The sequence below is a fragment of the Poecilia mexicana genome, unplaced genomic scaffold, assembly GCF_051168715.1.
Source record: "Poecilia mexicana isolate PSO_F unplaced genomic scaffold, ASM5116871v1 scaffold_17, whole genome shotgun sequence".
Classification (NCBI taxonomy): domain Eukaryota; kingdom Metazoa; phylum Chordata; class Actinopteri; order Cyprinodontiformes; family Poeciliidae; genus Poecilia; species Poecilia mexicana.
The window spans coordinates 2,298,004-2,319,145 of NW_028263386.1; the positions used below are offsets into that span (position 1 = coordinate 2,298,004).

The window sequence follows — 21,142 nt, forward strand, 5'->3', positions numbered from 1 at the left end:
CCCAGTAGTCCCAGTAACTCCAGTAGTCCCAGTAGCCCCAGTAACTCCAGTAGTCCCAGTAGTCCCAGTAACTCCAGTAGTCCCAGTAACTCCAGTAACTCCAGTAACTCCAGTAGTCCCAGTAGTCCCAGTAACTCCAGTAGTCCCAGTAGTCCCAGTAACTCCAGTAGTCCCAGTAGTCCCAGTAGTCCCAGTAATTCCAGTAGTCCCAGTAACTCCAGTAACTCCAGTAACTCCAGTAGTCCCAGTAGTCCCAGTAACTCCAGTAGCCCCAGTAACTCCAGTAGCCCCAGTAACTCCAGTAGCCCCAGTAACTCCAGTAGTCCCAGTAACTCCAGTAGTCCCAGTAACTCCAGTAACTCCAGTAACTCCAGTAGTCCCAGTAGCCCCAGTAACTCCAGTAGTCCCAGTAGTCCCAGTAACTCCAGTAGTCCCAGTAGTCCCAGTAACTCCAGTAGTCCCAGTAACTCCAGTAACTCCAGTAACTCCAGTAGTCCCAGTAGTCCCAGTAACTCCAGTAGCCCCAGTAACTCCAGTAGCCCCAGTAACTCCAGTAGCCCCAGTAACTCCAGTAGTCCCAGTAACTCCAGTAGTCCCAGTAACTCCAGTAACTCCAGTAACTCCAGTAGTCCCAGTAGCCCCAGTAACTCCAGTAGTCCCAGTAGCCCCAGTAACTCCAGTAGTCCCAGTAGTCCCAGTAACTCCAGTAGTCCCAGTAGTCCCAGTAACTCCAGTAACTCCAGTAGTCCCAGTAGTCCCAGTAGTCCCAGTAACTCCAGTAGTCCCAGTAGTCCCAGTAACTCCAGTAGTCCCAGTAGTCCCAGTAACTCCAGTAGTCCCAGTAGTCCCAGTAACTCCAGTAGTCCCAGTAGTCCCAGTAACTCCAGTAGTCCCAGTAGTCCCAGTAACTCCAGTAGTCCCAGTAGTCCCAGTAACTCCAGTAACTCCAGTAACTCCAGTAGTCCCAGTAGTCCCAGTAACTCCAGTAGTCCCAGTAGTCCCAGTAACTCCAGTAGTCCCAGTAGTCCCAGTAGTCCCAGTAATTCCAGTAACTCCAGTAGTCCGAGTAGTCCCAGTAACTCCAGTAGTCCCAGTAACTCCAGTAGTCCCAGTAACTCCAGTAGTCCCAGTAACTCCAGTAGTCCCAGTAGTCCCAGTAACTCCAGTAGTCCCAGTAGTCCCAGTAACTCCAGTAGTCCCAGTAGTCCCAGTAACTCCAGTAGTCCCAGTAGTCCCAGTAGTCCCAGTAACTCCAGTAGTCCCAGTAGTCCCAGTAGTCCCAGTAACTCCAGCAGTCCCAGTAGTCCCAGTAGTCCCAGTAATTCCAGTAGTCCTAGTAACTCCAGTAACTCCAGTAGCCCCAGTAACTCCAGTAGCCCCAGTAACTCCAGTAGCCCCAGTAACTCCAGTAGTCCCAGTAACTCCTGTGTTTATAACACATGGTGAGATGTGAACCGAGTTCTAGTTATTTTTCTGGTCTTTTTGCCGTCATTCATAATGTGATTATTATAAAGATGAAATCCTTGGCCTGCTGACAGCCGGAGCAGCTGTGACCCCTTCTGACCTCTGTGGTTCCAGAGCCGTGACGGAGCGTTCCCGGCGGAGCTGTGGCTCGGCGTGAGCCGGGAGTCCATCTCCGTGTACAAACGCGGCGAGCCGTGGCCCCTGGAGGTCTTCCCCTACGAGCTCATCCTGTCCTTCGGCGCGCCGCTGCCCAACGCCTACAAGATCGCCGTGGAGGGCCGGGAGCTGGTGTTCGAGACCCAGATGGTCGGTACCGATGACCTCCACCTGCTGCCTCCTGTGAAAGCTTCCTGTGGCTCATGGTCGCTCTCTGTCGCCCCCTGTAGGTCATGGACATCGCCAAGCTCATGAAGGCGTACATCAGCATGATCGTGAAGAAGCGCTACAGCAACAGTCAGTCGGTCAGCAGCCATGAGAGCAAATGCAGCGCCTGGTGAGGCCGGACGGAGCCTCAGGGGCCCGCAGGCCAGAACCGGACCCAGAACCGAACCGAGTCCAGATGGCCCCGCAGGCCGGAGCAGGGCCAGAACCGAAACCAGAACCGAACCGAGTCCAGATGGCCCCGCTCCTTCCTCACATTATATGAAATAGGTGTCAAATGTTTGTGCTGCATTTGTTTGTTTGTTTTTGGGTTTTTTTGCGTTATAATTTTTAAGATAAAAATAGTTCCCAGAGATGAAGCTGCCATCTTTATCTCAACATTAAATCAGACAGAATGGATGAAAGTTAATTTGCTGCATTTGTGCAGGAATGTTTTTGTTTTTGCCATTTTAATAAAAAAATAGACGTTTCCAGAGGTCAACAGAAATCAGCCTTCTGACCTCTGACCCCACACATGAACAAAACTGATAGAAATTAATTGTGCAGGAAAATTTTTTGTATTGTTTTAACTTTAAGATTATTATTTTAGGTTTTCAGAGGTCACTAGAGGTCAACCTGCCCGTTGACAAAATCAAACAAATTGATATAAATTAATTGTGCCACGTTTGTGCTGATTTATGCATCAAAATGTTTGTTTGCAACGTTATAATTTTTTAAGATTTTTAAAAGAAGAGAGTTTCCAGAGGTCACCAGACATCATCGTTTAATTATTGCTGCAGAAACGTTTGACACCAGCTGCATTTCATTTAGAGAGGGCGGGTCCAGCTTCACTCAGGTACCGGCCTGCAGGGCTCTTAAAGTTTCCCAACATGAAGGAACGGCTTTGCAAAAAGAAAAACTCTGAGGTTTCTCCACCGGGTCCAAGTCCTGCTGGGAGTCTCCATGGAAACCGGAGCTCAGACCAAAGCATCACGTCTCTACACAAACTGAGTATTTCTACCTGGAAGTGCTTCTTATCAACAATCAGTCTGGAATAAAATTAATCAGAAAAACGTAACATTTTCCATCTGGACCACCTGAAATGAGGCTTTTATTGAAGCGGATTGTGGTTCGGTCCAGTTCCAATGACGTTCCCACAGAGCAGGAGGAGGACTTTCTGAAAGAAACTAAATATTATCCAAAAGGAAAAAGAATGGAACAAAAGCTACCAAAGAAAACCAGTTCTCATTGCGTCTCTGCTGACTTTTGGCCGCTCTTCAATATGGGAAAGACAAGAAGACACGCCATGAGACGTTACGGCGCTTCTGGCTGTGAAACTGCCGTGTTTCTTTAGAGAAGAGACTGTTTGAATGTATTTTCCTTTCCCGTCCCAAACTAAAGAACAGCCCTGAATCCGGTTCTGATTCTTTTATAACTGATTAGCAGACAATGAAGAAATCACAAGTGCCTGTTTCCATCCGTATGAACTCCGATCGGGTCCGAGGTTCTGCTGAGGAATAAAAACGGTGGTCCGATGTTTCTGAACCGGTCCAGCTGCACAAGCCGCTCAGGCTCAGAAACAGCAACTTCTCGGCAATCAGTTCACAAATGTTAAAGCTTCCTGACTGAGTTTTAGCAAATCTGTTGCTGTTATAGTGGCAGACCACAGAAAAACAACATTTTTAGGACTGATTCTGAAAGGAAAAGTTCCTAAATTAGTGGTAAAAACTTGGTAACACTGTGGTAAACATGGGTAAAGTAACTGTTATAGTAACTGTGGTGCAGTTTTTGCTTCAGCTTGACCGAGCCGCTCCACCGGACCCGGTTCGGCACCGCAACATTCCCACGTTTCCCTGGAGCTCCACGGGCGGCAGATCCATCCAAAGACCAAGACCTGCAGGTTCCTGCCACACTGTTCAGTGCCTTGTTGTAAATTCTGTACACTTCCTGTTTTACATGCAGATTGGTTTTTAGTAGAATGTGTAATGTAATATATAAATATATATTATATGTGATATAATCATGTGGACTGTACATTTCAGGTTTTTGCCTTCTGATTTATTATCCCAGCATTTTGCTCTTGTATCTTTTTTGTATCTTTTTAAATCTGAATTATCATTATGTGTTAGAATATGAATTAGAATTATGTGTTGATTTACAATAAATAAATAAAAATATTTAGTGACGTTTTATTACAATCTGGAAAAAACTCACTTATTTTTTCAAATGTGTTTAGGTTGGTTTTACAATTTTGCAGATACATTGAAAGAGCTTTCAGAATGAGTTTTAGGGCGTCTGTCACTTTAAATCCAAACAAGCTGCTGCTGGCCACGCCCCCTAACTCAACCTTTCCACTCGCATGTTAAAATGGCCACAAACTGACCCGTAATTATACAGCCAAACATCTTTGAACAAAAACGCAGCCAGACGGTTTCTGGACGGTAAGTCAACAACAAAACACTCGTCTTTTCCTGCAGCCGTTGTTCAGCGCACACAGCGGGAAAACCAGCAGACCAAACGCTGGAGCTTAGCTTTGGTTGCTAGGTGACGGCGTAGCTCCGCTGGGGTTGCTAGGTAATGGGCGGGGCCTGCTGGTTTGTGACGTTACATTCCAGATATTTTTGAAACGGCTCATTTTTGGTTATTTTTTTAAGCGCTTGGTTTGTTTTTAGAAGTAGCTGAATCCCAAATGGAAGAACAAACGTGCAGAATGTAGCATGTTTTTGCTAAGTTGTTCTTGATTTAGGACATTCTTTAATTAAGTAAACTAAGGATGTTTACAGAATATTTACTTAGTCCAGAGATGTGAGTAGTTTTGTCTCCATGTTGGCTGTGTTCTTCATTGGACTGGATGAAAACGTAAAGTGAAAAAGTTTCTCCTTACAAATTTTTTCAAGTTTTCTTTTTCTTTTATAAAAAAAAAAACATCTGACGAACATATCCAGATAAAAAAAGCAGTTTTAAAATGAACAATACTAAACAAACTCACCTGGAAATGTGTGGACATATGTTCCTTCTACCTGTTAAATCATGAATAAGTTAAATTACCTGAAGTTTGTTTTATGCCCCTGATCACATCCTGGTCTGATAAAGAGAAACCGTCTAACATGAGGCAGGCTAAAAAACCAGCCGGGTTAAAACTATTCTGCAAGGAAAAGTGGAGCAGTTTTCTCAAATTTTCTAGGATTTTTTATTTTTTTAAGTAAAATGCAAAGTTTTTAACATCAGAAATAATCAGTGGAGTCTGCAGCATCCAGAGTTGGATCGTTTTGATTGGATCTGGTTCTTCATGTTTTCCATCTCACAGACGGTTTGGAGCCTTAAAGAAAGGAAGTCACATTTCTCTCTGTGTGTACAAACATTCTTTATACATTACAACCAGGTTACATACAAAGGAAACAAATACAGTCACATTCAAGTCATATCTGTGCTGCACAATGAGACGAATATTCAGCCTCTTAAGGCACCAAAAGAACCGAAATGAACCAAAATCCCCCAGAGCCAGAAACCCAGCGTTCCCAAACGTCTCATTTATCCCAACACTTTTATGTCAAATGAACGTTGCTATAGCAGCATATCCCAGCCAATGAAGGAAAACAGTGACATAAATTAAAATCAGCACCATCCTGACGTCAGTTTGTGCTCATTGAAGCCATCTCAGCTTCTGAATCTCATCCCTCTTCTTTTATATAAACCATAATCGATGCTCTCCAGCCTGTCTCTAGTGGCCATCTGCAGTATTGCACTGAGGGTTTCCGCATATTTCTTCTGGGTTTTAAAAAAATAAAAACAAACTAAACTGAAAAACCATCTAAGATCTCTTGGTTAACTTTGCTTCCATACAGAAATCGTCTCAACTGTTACTAAGATGGATTCAGGTTTTGTTTTTGGTGTTCAGGAATGTTGCAGATGGAAGAGAGGTTATGATGAGGAAGATTCAGATTTTCTCTGTCAGGACATAATAAAGCTAAACTATTCTTCATCAGGCTGTAAAATGATATAAACCTAACAGATTAACTCATCAGCAGCATAAACAGTCCAAAGCAGGAGTTTTTTCACCTTTACGCTCTGGATCACACAGGTGTGTTAAGAGTTATGAGGTCGTTTCCTAAATGTTTCAGGTCCACCAAACTACGGAGGGAAACATTATTATGTTAATAAATCATCTAAGGCAGCTGCTAATCATCCCTGGAGGCAAAATATTCACATAAAGGTCAGAGTGTCCATGTCAGGACGCAGCTAGCAGGATGAAAGTTATTAAAAAACACTGGGCAAAATGAGCCTTAAAGGGATGGTTTTATGCAAAATGGACGTTTTTTAGCTTGACATCATGTTGTAACTTTATTCTCATTAAAAACAAACCTGGAGTGTTGCTTTGACTCTTTCACGCATGTTTGAGAAATCCTTTAATCTCCATGGTAACAGTGTGCCTAAAACCTCAAGTTTTTTTCGTCTTTTCCAACAAACCTCCTTGGAGCTTCCCCACGCTGCTCCTCCAGACTAGCAGTAGTAGCTGTTAGCAAACACCTGGTGGAACGGTTATGAAGCCCTGACAGCGCAGTGCTGGAAAGAGTAGGAGCTTCTTAAAGAGACAGAGGCCCAATTTCAAGGAGTTAAATTGCAAAGTCAGCATTTTCATAACAACTAAAGGTAACATATGATTGTGCTATAAAATGGCACCATGAGCCTGGAAAACACGATACCGGCACTTTAAGTCTTCAGGAACAACGTTGATCGAACAGTAAGTGATGATGTTTGGACCTGGAATATTAGCACAAACATCTCATACCAACTGTTGAGCATGGTGGAGGAAGAATGATGATATGGGATTGTTTAGGAGCTGCTGAGTCAACCATGACTTCTCTGTGTAACAAAGTATTAAGGCGTCAAATGTGAGGCCATTTATCCGACAGCTGAAACTCATCAGTAGGACAATAATCCCAAAAAACAGCAATAAAAGTTTTGCAGTGGCCTAGTCAAAGACCAAACTCCAAATTGTGCCTTTACAAATCTGAGCAAAAGAAACATTTTTATTACGTCCTGACAAGTGAAACCCAAGAACCAGAACAGGAAGTCGTTTCCTCAGAGAAGAAGAAATAATGAGTTTCTGGTGTGACGTCATTCTGCTCACAGTGCTTAAAGTCTGAATTCGAGCCAACGAGTCCCTCTGACAAAACTTCTTGGCACTAAACTTTTTCAACCTTTTGTTTAACATTTATATCCTAAAGTACCAGCATGACTGCAGGACAGTGACTGATATCTGCTTCAGTTGGACTGAAATGACCTTCCTGATGCAGCGTTAAAGTACCAGAGAACCCGGATGTAACACAACAGTTTGGTCTTAGATGCTACCATGTAAACTGTTCATGATGGATGAGAGGACTACGTCACAGTGCCAACCGAACACATCCATCTTTATCTGGCTGAGGTTGGTTTGGGGACCGGCCCCGGAGACAAACACCAAGCCCCACTCATCGGAAACACCGGAAAAGCAGCAACCAATAAATGCAGGAACGTTCAGACTACAGTTTCACCTGCAGAGGCCCAGGCCGACGTCACGCGGATGAACGTTCAGGTAAAGTTTCACCTGTCGAGGCTCAGACCGACGTCACGCGGATGAACGGTCAGGCCGACGTCACGCTGATGAACGTTCAGGTAAAGTTTCACCTGTCGAGGCTCAGACCGACGTCACGCGGATGAACGGTCAGGCCGACGTCACGCTGATGAACGTTCAGGTAAAGTTTCACCTGTCGAGGCTCAGACCGACGTCACGCGGATGACCACCTCCCCCGAGTCGGCGTCCTGACTCAGGCTGTTTCCGGGCACCAGCCCGGGGCAGAACGGGGCCAGACAGAGGCAGGTCCACGGCCGTGACCCGAGCTGGGTGGGGTGCAGCGGCCCGCTGGGCCCGAAGGTTGCCAGGGGCAACCAGAGCGTCCTGGGGCCCAGCGAGGAGCGGCCGGTGCTCGTCTCCTCCATGTCCTTGGCCTTGTCGTAACTCTGGACATCCCAGTGGAGGTTCACAGCCCGCCAGCGCATGAACACGTTGTACACTGCTGCCCCCTCGTGGACAATCAGGCCTGTTACAACGACAGGAAATCACAATGAATAAATGTTTGCTGTAACGACCATTAGAGCCATACTTAAAAAATAAAAATACAATCACAACATAAATCATACATTTATGAGAATAAAGTCATAATATTATGAGAATAAAGTTGTAAATGACTTTATTTTCACAGTATTTCAACTTTATTCTTGAAATATTATCACTCAATAAATCAAATATTAACTTAATTCTTGTATTATTTTGACTTTATTCTCATACCAATTTATTCTCATAATTCTTTAAATTATCATTATCATTAAAAAATGCTATTGTGGAAATTTTATTATTTTCTTTAAATGACCAGGTACACACTTATTAACCATTAAACTTTTAATTTTTGATTAATCTCTTCTGTTTTCCAGTGATATAAATATGGAACAGAAGCTAATGAAGAGAGTTTCTCTGCCGTCATCAGGGTCATGCTAACCACATTAATGCATTAAAATCTAACCAATGATTTAATGAAAAGTCATTCCTGGGCGTGCAGACGGACCTACGCAGACCAGGTCCATGAAGCCGTACATGCCGTAGCAGATCTGGAAGAGGACGTCCCGGCGCTGCCAGATGGCCTGCGGGCTGAGAGCCGACCAGAGCAGCCAGGAGATGCTGGCCACCAGGAAGAGCGAGCCCAGGAACACGGCGATGATCTGCACCTTCTCCACCAGCGTGATGGTGATGGGCTGCCACTGAGGGCGCAGCACACAGAAAACGTGACATTAACTCATCTATACTGGAAATAAAACTTTTGTTTTTTAATGTATTTTATTGGGATTTTATTTGATGTAGCAACAAAAAGCAGTGAGGCAGAAGGAAAACGACGCATTGATTTCAAAATGTTTCACAAACAGAGCCTGAAAAGTAAAACTGCTTAAACCTCCTGTATGAAGTCCAGCTGCCTTCAGAGATTAACGACCTAATTAATAAACATAATTCACTTATATGTGAGAATTAAAAGTTGTTCTGTTCACACTCTGAAAAACCTGCTAAAATGTGCCTTTTCATGACTTTAAAATTTTTCTTATTTAGTTATTTTTATTGAATTTCACAACTTTATGTAATCAAGAATACAAAAACAAACAAAAACAACTAATCTCAGATCAACATGGAGCACTGTAATATCTACATGAAAACATGCATACTGCACACTTAATACAGACATTTATCTTTTATAATTTAATCACTGCTCAGTTCAATATCAGCTCAAACTAAGAGTTTCACTTTAGGGCCTGAAAAGACAATTTATGTGTAAATTAGTCAGGATGTTTATAACGGTGATGCTGACACAAACCGTTTCATCATTAATTTACACAACATGGAGCTTTAACATGAGACTGAGCTCCAGCCCTCAGCAGGAAGCTGCAGCTCTGTGTTTCTGTAGAAACTTCCTGTTTACCTGCCACGGTCTCTTCATGTTGATGGCGATGACCTGGAAGCGGTAGCAGCAGAGCTCACAGGTCCAGCAGCCGCGCTCACTGATCCACTTCAGCAGACACTGCTGGTGGGTGTAGCGGACCGAGCCGTCACAGCGGCACGGGTTCAACAGGTCACCCTGCGGCCCACCCACACACACACACACACACACACACACACACACACCCACACACACCCACACACACACACACACACAGAGGCTGGTTAACAGGGAAGCAAAGTCCACCTTAAGGTGTATTTATCACACAGAAACATGGCGGCATCATCCAGGAGTTATTGTCAAGTGGATGAAATTATGAAGAATAAATCTAAATACCAAATGGTTCTGGTCCAAAACATTCAGGTGTTTTCTAGAAATCTGAAGAAGAAAGAGTTTAATTTTATCATCACAGTGAGTTTAAGCACAGACCAATATGTTCCAATGTTCCAAGGTGATACAACAAAATGAACTCGATCATTTTCGCTTACAATGGTAGCAATGCTGCGCTAAGCTAACAGCTGTTAGCAATGCTGCGCTAAGCTAACAGCTCTTTCATTTATTCAAAGACTTCTGAACTTGTTAGTTTTCAATTTTATCCCACAGGATGTAAATCAGAAACATTTTCACATCACAATAACCTGAGTGTTCAGTCAGGATGCTGCGCGTCATTCTGAACTGTTAAGAGTTTCTATTAATTAAAAAGTATTTTCTGTCAAATTTGGCATAATTACAAAATTTGGGTGAAGTTTCAGCAAACAGCAGCAACAAAAAGAAAAAGCATCTCACTGCTGCAACAAAGACTTAATCTGGGTGATAATCTGGGTGATAATCTGGTGGCTCCACAATGTCTGCTATTGTTTTCATCCAAACTTTTTATGCTGTCTCCTCTAAAGTGATGAAGCTCCACACAAATCTGTTGTTCTTGCAGCAAAGCAAACATGTCGTCATAAAAACCGAAAGACTCTTCAGACTAATTTTATGGCTCTAGAGTCAAACTTTGGAGAAAATGTTTAGATTTTCCTCATGATGCATCGTTGAGTGAGTGATTACAGTGCTTCGAGGTGAATTCAGCTGCCAAAAGCCAAAAAGTGAACTGAAACGCTGCAGAGTGCAGGTTCATCAGGCTTTGGGTTAGCAGAGTTTTACAGTAATACCTGGTTAGGCATTACATCATCGCTTTCTGAACAGAAACTCTGGAACGGCACTGAATGTATAAATGATTCAGAGCACCTGTTGTTTCCAGTTACTGCAGGTCTGAGGGCAGGAAAACAAGGGAGCGGCTGGGTGAAATCTGGAATAAATGAACAATTACCTCTTTCTCAGACTTTCAGACTGCAGCGGCTCCTGTCAGGAAGTTCCTCTTTTCAGGAAACAAACCTGATTCCTTCCATGTTTAATCCTCACTGCTGTCATGGAAAGCAGGATCAAATATCTGCATCTATCAAAGTTACAGTTTTTTGTGTATTATTTTGCGTCTCCAGTCCTTGTGGCAACTTCAATAAGCTTCAGAATCAGAGAGAAACTGTCTGCTTTCCCATCGATTACCCAGGATTAATCCTCCATTCGTTTCCGTGATCCGGCTTTTCCCATCGTTAAGAAATCCTTTGTTTTCCAGCCTCAGCTCGCCTCCTTTCTCCGCCAGCAGGTGATCCATCAAAGCAAACCCATAACTTGTCCACCAGAGGGCCGAAAATCAATGATCATTTCTCAAAGCTACAGCAGGAAGCCGCCTGGCATTAATCATCACAGCCGTATCTATTTATTTTCCTTCCTGGAGGTTTTTCCAGTGCAGACGTTCCTGCAGGTCCGACCCGCAGGCCGGCCGTGTCCGGCATGTTAACAGGACATTAAGGTCAGCGGTCAGAGAGCTCGTTTTTCATCTGGTCTTATTAACCTTGTGGGTTAAAACGACCTCAGAGGGTTTTGGTTCAGGCAGGTCAGGCTCCCATGCAGGAGGGTTTGATGAAAAGTCGTGTTTTTGTTAAAGATCCCAGAGACCCGGGTTTATTTATCAAAACAACTAAACAAACTGTGATGAAACAGTTACTGAGCTAATCTTCAACTACTTTAGAGATCGATTAATCGTTAACTTCAGTAAAGCAAACTCAAAAAAAATAATTTGTTGATCACACTGAAAGCAGTGATTAAGACAAAACTGCACAAAAATATATATAAAAAACTTTGTATGTGAACATGTTTCACCCAGAGCTTTGCAGTGGAGGTTTTATCTTCACCTGATTTAAATACTGTAAAAAATAATCAGCTCTTCGCTGTACTGACGTAAAGTCGAGCAGAAATGGATCAACTTTTCACATTTTGGTGTTTAAACGTTGAGTTTAAACATCAAGGTTTCCTTTAATATAAATCAAATCAAATCAAATTTTATTTATAGCACATTTCAGCATCAAGGCATTTCAAAGTGCTTTACATAACTGAAATAAAAACAGCATGTGACGCAAACAGTGAGAAAGAGAAATAAAAAGAAAAGATAAAAACAAAACAAACAAAAAAAACATCAAATACATTGAAGACATCAAAACCCACATTCTAATCCTAATTTAACCATAAGCAACTCTAAACAGGTGGGTTTTAAGTTGTTTCAGCTGTTTTACAAATGATCAATAGTTAATTAAAGAAATGCATTTTAGGCAATAAAATGTTTATTCTCTTATTTAAAAAATAATAAAATAAATAAAAATGAGTAAATTAAATAACTGAAAAATTTTATTTTCATCTTTTATTGTATTTGTAATGTCGTAATAAAAAGGTTGAAGTGGTTAAATGAAAAATCTGAAGATTGTTCTTTTTGTCTAATAAATCATTTAATCGTTTGATAATAAGTTACTAAAATAATCGTTAGTTCATCATAAAAACCTTGTAGATATTTTTTAGTCTTAGAACATACAGGAAGGTGAGCAGTAATAAATATTATCCAGTTGAAGACGATATCAGATATGCTAACATGTGATACATGTTGGGTGTGACTGAATATAACTTTCTGTCATGATAATGTCATAAATAAATAACAATAATCCAACAAAGTTTTAGCAACTTTTTAAGTTTTTGATGCTAAATGTAACATGTTTGATGACAGGCAGACGTCCAACGTCTGGACAGATGAAACCTTGTTGCGATCATTTTATTCAGTCAGCGCAGTGAAAGTTTTTCTGCTCCATTAAAAAGTTAAATCACTTCAGGAGGACCGACATAGTGCTGGGTGTTACACGGCAACGCAACGTGGTTTTAAACAAGTAGCAGATTATTATCTATCTAAATCAGTGATGTGTGGTGAGGTTCATGGCTGGTGAGGCACCGACTTAATTATAATCGGACTTGCAAATCTAGACCCCCTGCATGTTATTGTTTACTTGAGGAAATTTCGCGCATGCGTACAATGCTGGAGGGCAAAAAAGACTATACTTTAACATTTGATGATTAGCCGCGCCGCAGAATAATTCCGTTATCTCAATCAAACTTAGACATTTAGATATTATTAATTTCGTGCTGTGCTTAACAGCAAAGGGAGAAACTGTTAAAGTACAACTCAAAATCACGTTTTTCTCGCTCTCTGTATCAGCTCAGCTACTGTATGGCTAGCTCGCAGTTACTGTCTCTTACTCTGCAGTTGTGGAGTCACAATGTTTGGGATCATGAGCGCCCCCAGCGATGAGGCACTAGAACTGCCTGCCTCACCTCGAATCTGTTCTCTGCCGTTTCTGATCGCTCCTCAGCACACGAAACACGATACACACACAGTTGGTGACAATAAAAACACAGTACATTAAATACATAAGCTAAATTATGGAAAATCAGTTCATACATTAAATGTTTTTAACCATTTTATTGGCGACGTACAGACAGGAGGAGCATGCTCTCATAGAGTGGCAACCGGTGCAGTTAGCGAGAGGTTGGCAATCCCAGGTGAGGCTCAGCTCGCTGCTGTATTTCTTACAAAATAATCTAAATATTTAGATTTTTTAGTGGTTTTAAAACTGCTTGCTACATATTTAACGTTAGCGACTAACAACGACGGCGGTATCTCCTGCGTCTACGGCGATAGGAGCCGCTGCTTCGCCTCCTTCGCCTGTAGTAGCGCCTCCTCCTACGTCTGTAGGAGGAGCGTCGTCTGCGACGTCGCCTACGTGCCATGGTAACAATGCTACGCTACGCTAAGAGCTGTGTTATTCAAGGACCTCTGAAGTAACAGCCTGTGATCTCATCGATGACATCACATCCACCAGTATCATCATAGACATCAATGGATCAATGTCATCATAGACATCAATGGATGTGATGTCATCGATGACATCACATCCTGTTACTTCAGAGGTCCTTGAATAACACAGCTCCTAGCGTAGCGCACCATTGTTACCATGGCACGTAGGCGACGTCGCAGACGACGCTCCTCCTACAGACGTAGGAGGAGGCGCTACTACAGGCGAAGGAGGCGCAGAAGCGGCTACTATCGCCGTAGACGCAGGAGATACCGCCGTCGTCGTTATTACTAGTCGCTCACGTTGACCATGTAGCAAGCAGTTGAAAAACCACGAAAAAATTATAAAAAATAATGTTTAAGAAATCAAAAATGATTAAAACACTGGAGGCACAGATGATGTCAGGTCAGATGACATCATCTACCTGACATCATCAGGTCAGAATCCTCTGACCTGATGATGTCATCTGCAATCCGGCCTCTTTAACATGTTTTAAAGGGGCACATAGTGCCATTTTGGGCCTCTGTCTCTTTAAAAACTCCTGCTCTTTCTGAAGCTCCGCCTCCAGGAAGTCATCCCACCATGGCTCCTCTATTAACTCTTTAGCATTTTACCAGCATTTCTCTGAGCAGTAGCTCCTATAACGAGTTCAGCAGATGTTCGCTAATTGCTGGTGGCTAGTCTGAAGGAGCAGAGAGGAGGCCGCAGCTCTGAGGAGGAGCTCCATCCTCGAAGGCGGGGCTACATCCACCTAGGTGTTTTGCACAGCTGAATGGTTGCCATGGAGATTAAAGGATTTCCCCAACATGCATGAAACATTATAGCATGACATTAAAAAGTTAGTCCCGCTAACCAGAGAGCACCTGGGTCAAACTGAAGGCCCGGGGGCCAAATCCGGCCCGCTGCAGATTAACTGTCTTGGTGGGTTTACAGTTCAATTTCTGGATGATAGATCCAGAAGCTGAGGAAATCTTTATATATCCTAAACCTGCTTTAAACCTCTCCACAGCTTCTCCCTGACCTGCCTGCTGTGCTCCTTCATGATGCTGTTTGCTCCCAATAATGTGAGACGTCACACAGCAGCTGGATTTCTACTGAGATTAGATTAAATTAGATTAGAATGCACACAGCTGGACTCCAGTCAGTCTTCAGCAATCATCAGGCAACTTCTGAAGGCAACTGGTTGCACTCAGAAAAGGGGCTGAATACATTTGCCTGTTTTAAGTTTTTCACTTTAATCAGGTATAATTTTCTTCCTACTTCCTGATTGAATATCATGTTGTGTTGTTGACCTTTCACATAAAAGTCCAATGAAACATGTTCATGTTTGTGCTTATAATGGGTACAAATATGGAAAAATTCAGGGGTTATGAATACTTTGGTAAACCGCTGTATATTACATATATATGTACAAAATATATAGCTTACACACACATTATAATATTGTATAAATTTATCTATAGACATTTAAAAATTGTTTTATGATTTTTTTAGTGGTTTTTCAAATGCTTGCTACATGGTCAACGTGAGCGACTAGTAATAACGGCGACGGCGGTATCTCCTGCGTCTACGGCGATAGTAGCCGCTTCTGCGCCTCCTTCGCCTGTAGTAGCGCCTCCTCCTACGTCTGTAGGAGGAGCGCCGTCTGCGACGTCGCCTACGTGCCATGGTAACAATGGTGCGCTACGCTAAGAGCTGTGTTATTCAAGGACCTCTGAAGTAACAGGTTGTGATGTCATCGATGACATCACAGGCTGTGATGTCATCAATGGATGTCTATAAAGACATCCAATGGATGTGATGCCTCTTTTCCTTTTTTCGCTGACTGGGAAACAAACATCCTGGACTGGTGGAGCCTCCATGACGCCAGACAGCTGGGATGTTTTCTTCTCACCTTTTCCACCTCGTGATGCGGTGCAGAAATTACTTTTATTCTCTACCCAGAATTCCTCCGTGGCTCTACTGTAAACAGTTTAAAATGTACTGATATTTCCTGAATGAACCCACACAGTTCGCTGAAAACTGAAACCGTGAAAGCGCGGCAGTACAGGTAGGAGTGCACTAACACATTTTACCCTGCTGAGGGCGCTATACTGAGCTGTAACACATGTTATTGAGCATCAACATGATTAAACTTATTGTATTACCTTCTGTGACTAAGATTAGGGCGCACCACTTCCCAAATGTTTAAATGGAGACTTTAGATGCTTACGGGCACCCGTCCTTTGTTGTTGCCCTGGGAGACCCATTGGATCAACGTCTACAGACTGGTGAGATGTTGCTTTGTTTCTTCCGTGGATTGGAAACTTTATTTTTCTAGGACAGCGGGAGGACCGCCGTCTGTGGTGGTTTTATCCGGCAACGTAGCAACGTGGTTTTAAGCAAAAAGCAGATTTTCTGAATTGTTTTATGATTTTTTTAGTGGTTTTTCAAATGCTTGCTACATGGTCAACGTGAGCGACTAGTAATAACGGCGACGGCGGTATCTCCTGCGTCTACGGCGATAGTAGCCGCTTCTGCGCCTCCTTCGCCTGTAGTAGCGCCTCCTCCTACGTCTGTAGGAGGAGCGCCGTCTGCGACGTCGCCTACGTGCCATGGTAACAATGGTGCGCTACGCTAAGAGCTGTGTTATTCAAGGACCTCTGAAGTAACAGCCTGTGATGTCATCGATGACATCACATCATCCTGTCTTTAATGACATCAGACATGATGTATCGGTGCCTCTTCCTTTTTCATCTGAATGTAATTTAGCTGTTTAAAGTGAAAGTCAGAGGATAATTACGAAATTAAATAAAAACATTTTTCATAACCTAAACATCAAACCTATGTTTTTATTCAGAAATCTATGCTGTAAAAAATATTCTTTGCCATATTTTGGCAGTTAGAGAGCCCAGCTTGGGTTGCAAGCACCTGTAATTAACTGTTTTCAACTATTACCTCAGGACTTTGACTAGGCCATGCTAACCAATATGCTTTGAGCTCAAGAAATTCCATCTAACCTTGACCAGATTTTCTTCTCGTCTTGCCCATCAACTCTGACCTGTTCCTCTGTTTATGCTCATAGAACCCACAGCATGACACAGCCACCACCATGCTTCACTGTGGAGACTTTTACATGTAAAAGTGTTTAAACTGATTCACTCCTTTGTGTTTATCCATCATAAAGCGTTCCAGTAAAATAGACTGAAGTCTGTGGTTGTAATGGAGGTATGAAACGTTTTGCAGGATTGTTTTATAAGTGATCTAACTGAACTTCAGAAACTCTAAATGTCAGATCTGGAATCAATAAAAACTCTTAAAAAATTAATTTTATGATTAAAGATGAAATATTGGCTTTTACTGACAGTAATGTTGCATTTTAATCAATAGATACAAAGTTTCTCACAGGTGGAAGCTTAAGGAAAAGCTTCAGTTTAATTCATCAAACTGATCTGATGATGCAACTTTAGGCAGCAGAAAAAGTCAAACTGTGGTTTTGGTCAGTTTTTAAAAAGCAGATAACTAAGCTCTTCCCAGCCTCCAGGCTGTGCTTCACAGCAGCCATGAGTCTGGACCCGGAGGCGGAGTTATTAGATTTGATCTGCTAACAGGCTGGAGCCCACGGTGGGAGGACAGGATGTCCACTTAGGCGCTTGCTGCCCGTTCTCCTGCTTCCCTTCAGCTCTGGCAGCGATGAATCGTCCTCATCGCTGCTGTCACAGGCCTGCAGCATCTCAGGTTTCAGCCTGGACTGACGGTCCATTTGTCCCGCATGTCCACGTCTGTCCATCCGCTTTCAGGAAGACGGGCAGACAAATTGGTGCGTCACTTTGGGATGAGATTTTAACCTGATTATGGTTGTGTCGCTGTCCTGCACCTCTGATGTGACAGATACACTGCAGCTCAGGGTTTTACAACACATTTTATGACTTTATCACTTATTTTATGATAATCTGCACCCGAGTTTAACATTCTGATAAATCAAAATGTTAATGAGAATTTTATCCTGAGAGACGATAAACGATAGGATAAAAGCCCGTCCCTAATGTTACGTCACACAAAGTGAAACAATTCAGAAAGTTAGCACGACTTTCATGAGACTCTGTAAACGATGGACTAAATAAAAGTTTAATCTTACTGCAAACCACCTTCTACACATTTGAATTGTTTTTTTTTTATTTCATTCATTTTAATATTTTTTTAAGATTTATTCCTGATATAAAAATAAAAATACAAAACTTTCAGTGATTCTACAGTTATAGTGATGTACATGTCTAGAACAACAGATGAAGAAAATATGATATGTGATCTCTATAGTGATCCATAGATCTCTAGATCCATAGATCTAGAGATCTATGGATCTAGAGATGTATAGATCTGTACATGCATCGATCCATGCATACATCTATGCATGGATGTACATCTATGTACAGTAGAACCAGCATAGATGTACATAGATGTATGTATACATCTATGTAGATGTAATAGATGTACACATCTATACATGATACATCTATACCTAGATATAGATGTACAGTATGTATCTATACAAACGTTTTACTTTGTATATAGAGAAATATCTATTCCTAGAGTTGCTATCTTGGCTTTCTCATTGTGTATAGTAACAAAATTCAATTATCATTTTATAATTTATAAAATAACGTCTTCAACGAGCTGCTGCGGTAACTCAGGGAGGTCAGAGGTCACTTCAGACAGGTTATAGGCTTTGTTAAGCAGACTTCCAGCAGTGGATGTTTGGGTTCGTGTTCTGGTTCCTGCTCTGATCTCCAGCAGAGCTGCTGCCGTCAGCCAATCACAGGGCAGCATGCTCACCTTCATCCTCACTTCACCACAGACAGAACCGCAGTTTGTGATCTGATCGGGCCGAGCTGGTGACAGATGTGCGAACAGAACCAGTAGACCCAGTAGAACCAGCAGCCTACCTGTTCGGCCCCCTGGAAGCAGATCCTGCAGCTCGGGGTCGGGATGCACGTCTCACTGCTGCAGGTTGAAGGCATCGCCTGCGTTTTGCCACATCTGCCCCCCACCGCCCCCTCCTCGCTGGAAGTGTTGCCCCCATTTTCCTCCCCGCTGATTTTCTCGGCGTCAGCCGCACGCGCGCGGCCCTCTGCCTCCTCCTCCTCCTCATCCTCTCCCGGCTGCGGCTCCTCCTCGCCGTCGGGCTGCGGACGTCCTTGGGAGCCGAGCGGGTCGCTCTCCTCCCAGGTGAGGCGCTGCTGGGCGGCCGGAGCTCCCGCCGCCTCCCCGCACGCCGGTCCCGCATCTCCCTCCTCTGCGCTCATAATAAAATGCAAAGTCAAAATAAAATTGCATAGATGCCTCCTCCTCCTCCTCCTCCCTGTCCTCTACTGCGACGCAGGGACAGCTGAAAGCCGGCTCGGTTCGGTTCCGCTACAGCTCGGTCCGCTCGCAGAGCTGCACATCAGCAGCCGGAAGCTCCCGCTGCTGGAACCGCCTGATGCGCTCCGGAGAGCCGCGGAGGCGCTCCATGTTCCTCCTCTTCCTCCTCCTCGGAGCAGAAGCTGGGAAATGAAAACCTGAATGAACCTCCTGCCTGTCGGCTCCTCCTCACCAGCAGGAGGAAAGTTCTCTGAAGATCCCTGCGCGCTCAGGAAGCAGCAAACAGCATTTCTCCGCGGAAATGACCAATCAATCACATTATTATCCCATTAATATGATGGAGGAGGCGAGTTTCCAGAGGCAACCAGAGGGAGGGAAGAGCTGCTTCATGATCCCAGCAGCGGCGGCAGCATCAGGACCAGCAGGAAGAGGCTCCAGGTCACCGGGCTGCCAACAGAGAATATGTAATATGTTGAAACGTGGCGACCCGCTGCACTCCTCCTCCTCCTCTTCCTCCCCCTGGTCTTAAAGGAATCACCTGCAGGCGCGCAGATGCTGTCATCATCATCATCATCCTCATCATCAGCAGGAGCGGCTGCTGAGCTCAAAACAAACCAGCTTTCATCCAGCGGAGGAGATAAGACCCAAATAACTAAATACAGAATCATTCATGGCCATAAATTCAGGAGTTTCTGGAAGTTATTGGAAGTGACTGTGTTGTGATAAAAATGGGTAAACCCACAGGGGCGCTGCCCTAGAGGGGGCGCCAGAATATGGCAAAATGTAGTGAGCATTTTCTGTATGTGAATGATGACATTTATAGACACGACTGTCATGTGTTCCCATTCACCTCAAAAAGTACAAAAAAGTTCAAATTCCCAAGTTTTCCTGCCGTCGGTACCAGTTCTGCAGGTCAAAGTTGGGTTCTCAGTCATTTTCTGGACATTTTTAAAAGCCAGCTATGAATCTAAGGCTCCCACAAACCGAAGCCTGTAAGCTCAGACAGCCGGATGTTCCTGCTCTGGGTTCCTGTTGTTGCTCTTTCTGAGTTCTTTAAATAAAGACTTGAAGCTGATTGGATGGAAACAAAAACACAAACCTGGAAGGAGAATTAAATCTGGAAATCATCCATCTTTCCAGACTCATCAGATTTTAAATGACTAGTTTTCCTGTTTACCACAAGAAACCTACATCAGCAGGTGAAAAAGTCTAATTAGACCAAATAATTTCTTCTTCTTGTGTTAGTAACATCGGCCTCCAAAGCAAAGTCAACAGTTAATTTGTGTTTTAACGGGGGGAGTTGCATTCTTAAATACATTTCTTGACCATGCTGTGTTCTGGTTCATCTCATTCAGCTGTGTGGCTCTGCCTCTCTGAATTAAAGTCTGTCATCATTCCTGGCCAGTTTCCCCTGAATAAATGTGAGAAACCAGCTGGGTTTGGCTAAATGAGGCGTTTCAGCAGGAATCTCCACGCCGCTTCTCTCCGTCATCGTCTCCAAACCTGAAGAGAAACTTTGAGGATCCTCAGACGTTAAATCATTTCTGTGAGAAGAATCCATTTCCAAGAACATTCTCTGGTTTTTTTTCTTTTGAGGATGTCTTTCACTTTCCGGAGAGCGAGTCCAGTAATGGACTCTAATGCAGCAAAGGAAATTATCCACTCATGTCCAATCACTACCTACACAGCTCCGATCAATACCAGGTCCCCAGGGCTCAGAGGGAGACCAGGATCACGCCGACTGAAGGGGGAGAGGATGAGGGACGAGGACTAACTCACTAATATAACTAATATCACTATTATTACTATTATTACTATTATTACTATTATTACTATTATTACTAACTTCAGCTCCTGGATTCAGTTTTTGGTTCTATATGAGTGAATTTTATCCTCATGATGCCGTTTTTAACAGTAACTGCTGCATTAATTAGAACTTGACTGTTCAGTCTTAAACTAGTGCTATAGATGTGTGTATATCTAGATAGATAAATAGATATCCAGATAGGCTTTATGAAATGTTGGATGTTGCTTTTATCTAAAACTATCATTTCAGTCTGAACGGATGTGAAGAGCCAATGCAGATAAAAAAGGATTAAATTTCCACCAAAAACTCAGAATTAATCTCAGAAAGTTTCTAGAAATACCTTTAACATTTCTGAGCTCCAAAGTAAAACAATTTCAAGAGGAAAACATTTGTTTAGATTAATCTCAGAAATATTATTAGGACATTTCTGAGTTCAA

At 43.1% G+C, this 21,142-nt stretch overlaps 2 protein-coding genes across 2 annotated transcripts in view; one reads left to right on the forward strand and one right to left on the reverse strand.

Moving 5' to 3' along the window:
- The window catches only part of myo10 (myosin X), a 108,824-nt gene extending 104,823 nt beyond the window's left edge, over positions 1-4,001 (forward strand). The window contains exons 40-41 of the mRNA XM_014990273.2: positions 1,579-1,770; positions 1,851-4,001. Of these exons, the coding sequence (XP_014845759.2) occupies positions 1,579-1,770; positions 1,851-1,961 (303 nt within the window). The 3' untranslated portion in view covers positions 1,962-4,001. The remainder of the gene's footprint in view (positions 1-1,578; positions 1,771-1,850) is intronic.
- Positions 4,002-4,990: 989 nt separating this feature from the next.
- marchf11 (membrane-associated ring finger (C3HC4) 11) lies at positions 4,991-19,277 on the reverse strand. Its single transcript, XM_088015039.1, has 4 exons — positions 18,481-19,277; positions 9,323-9,482; positions 8,427-8,621; positions 4,991-7,904 (listed from the first exon to the last, which is right to left on the reverse strand). The coding sequence occupies exons 1-4, from the start codon at positions 18,838-18,840 to the stop codon at positions 7,582-7,584; spliced, it is 1,038 nt and encodes a 345-aa protein (XP_087871165.1). The 5' UTR covers positions 18,841-19,277; the 3' UTR covers positions 4,991-7,581.
- Positions 19,278-21,142: the final 1,865 nt, after the last annotated feature.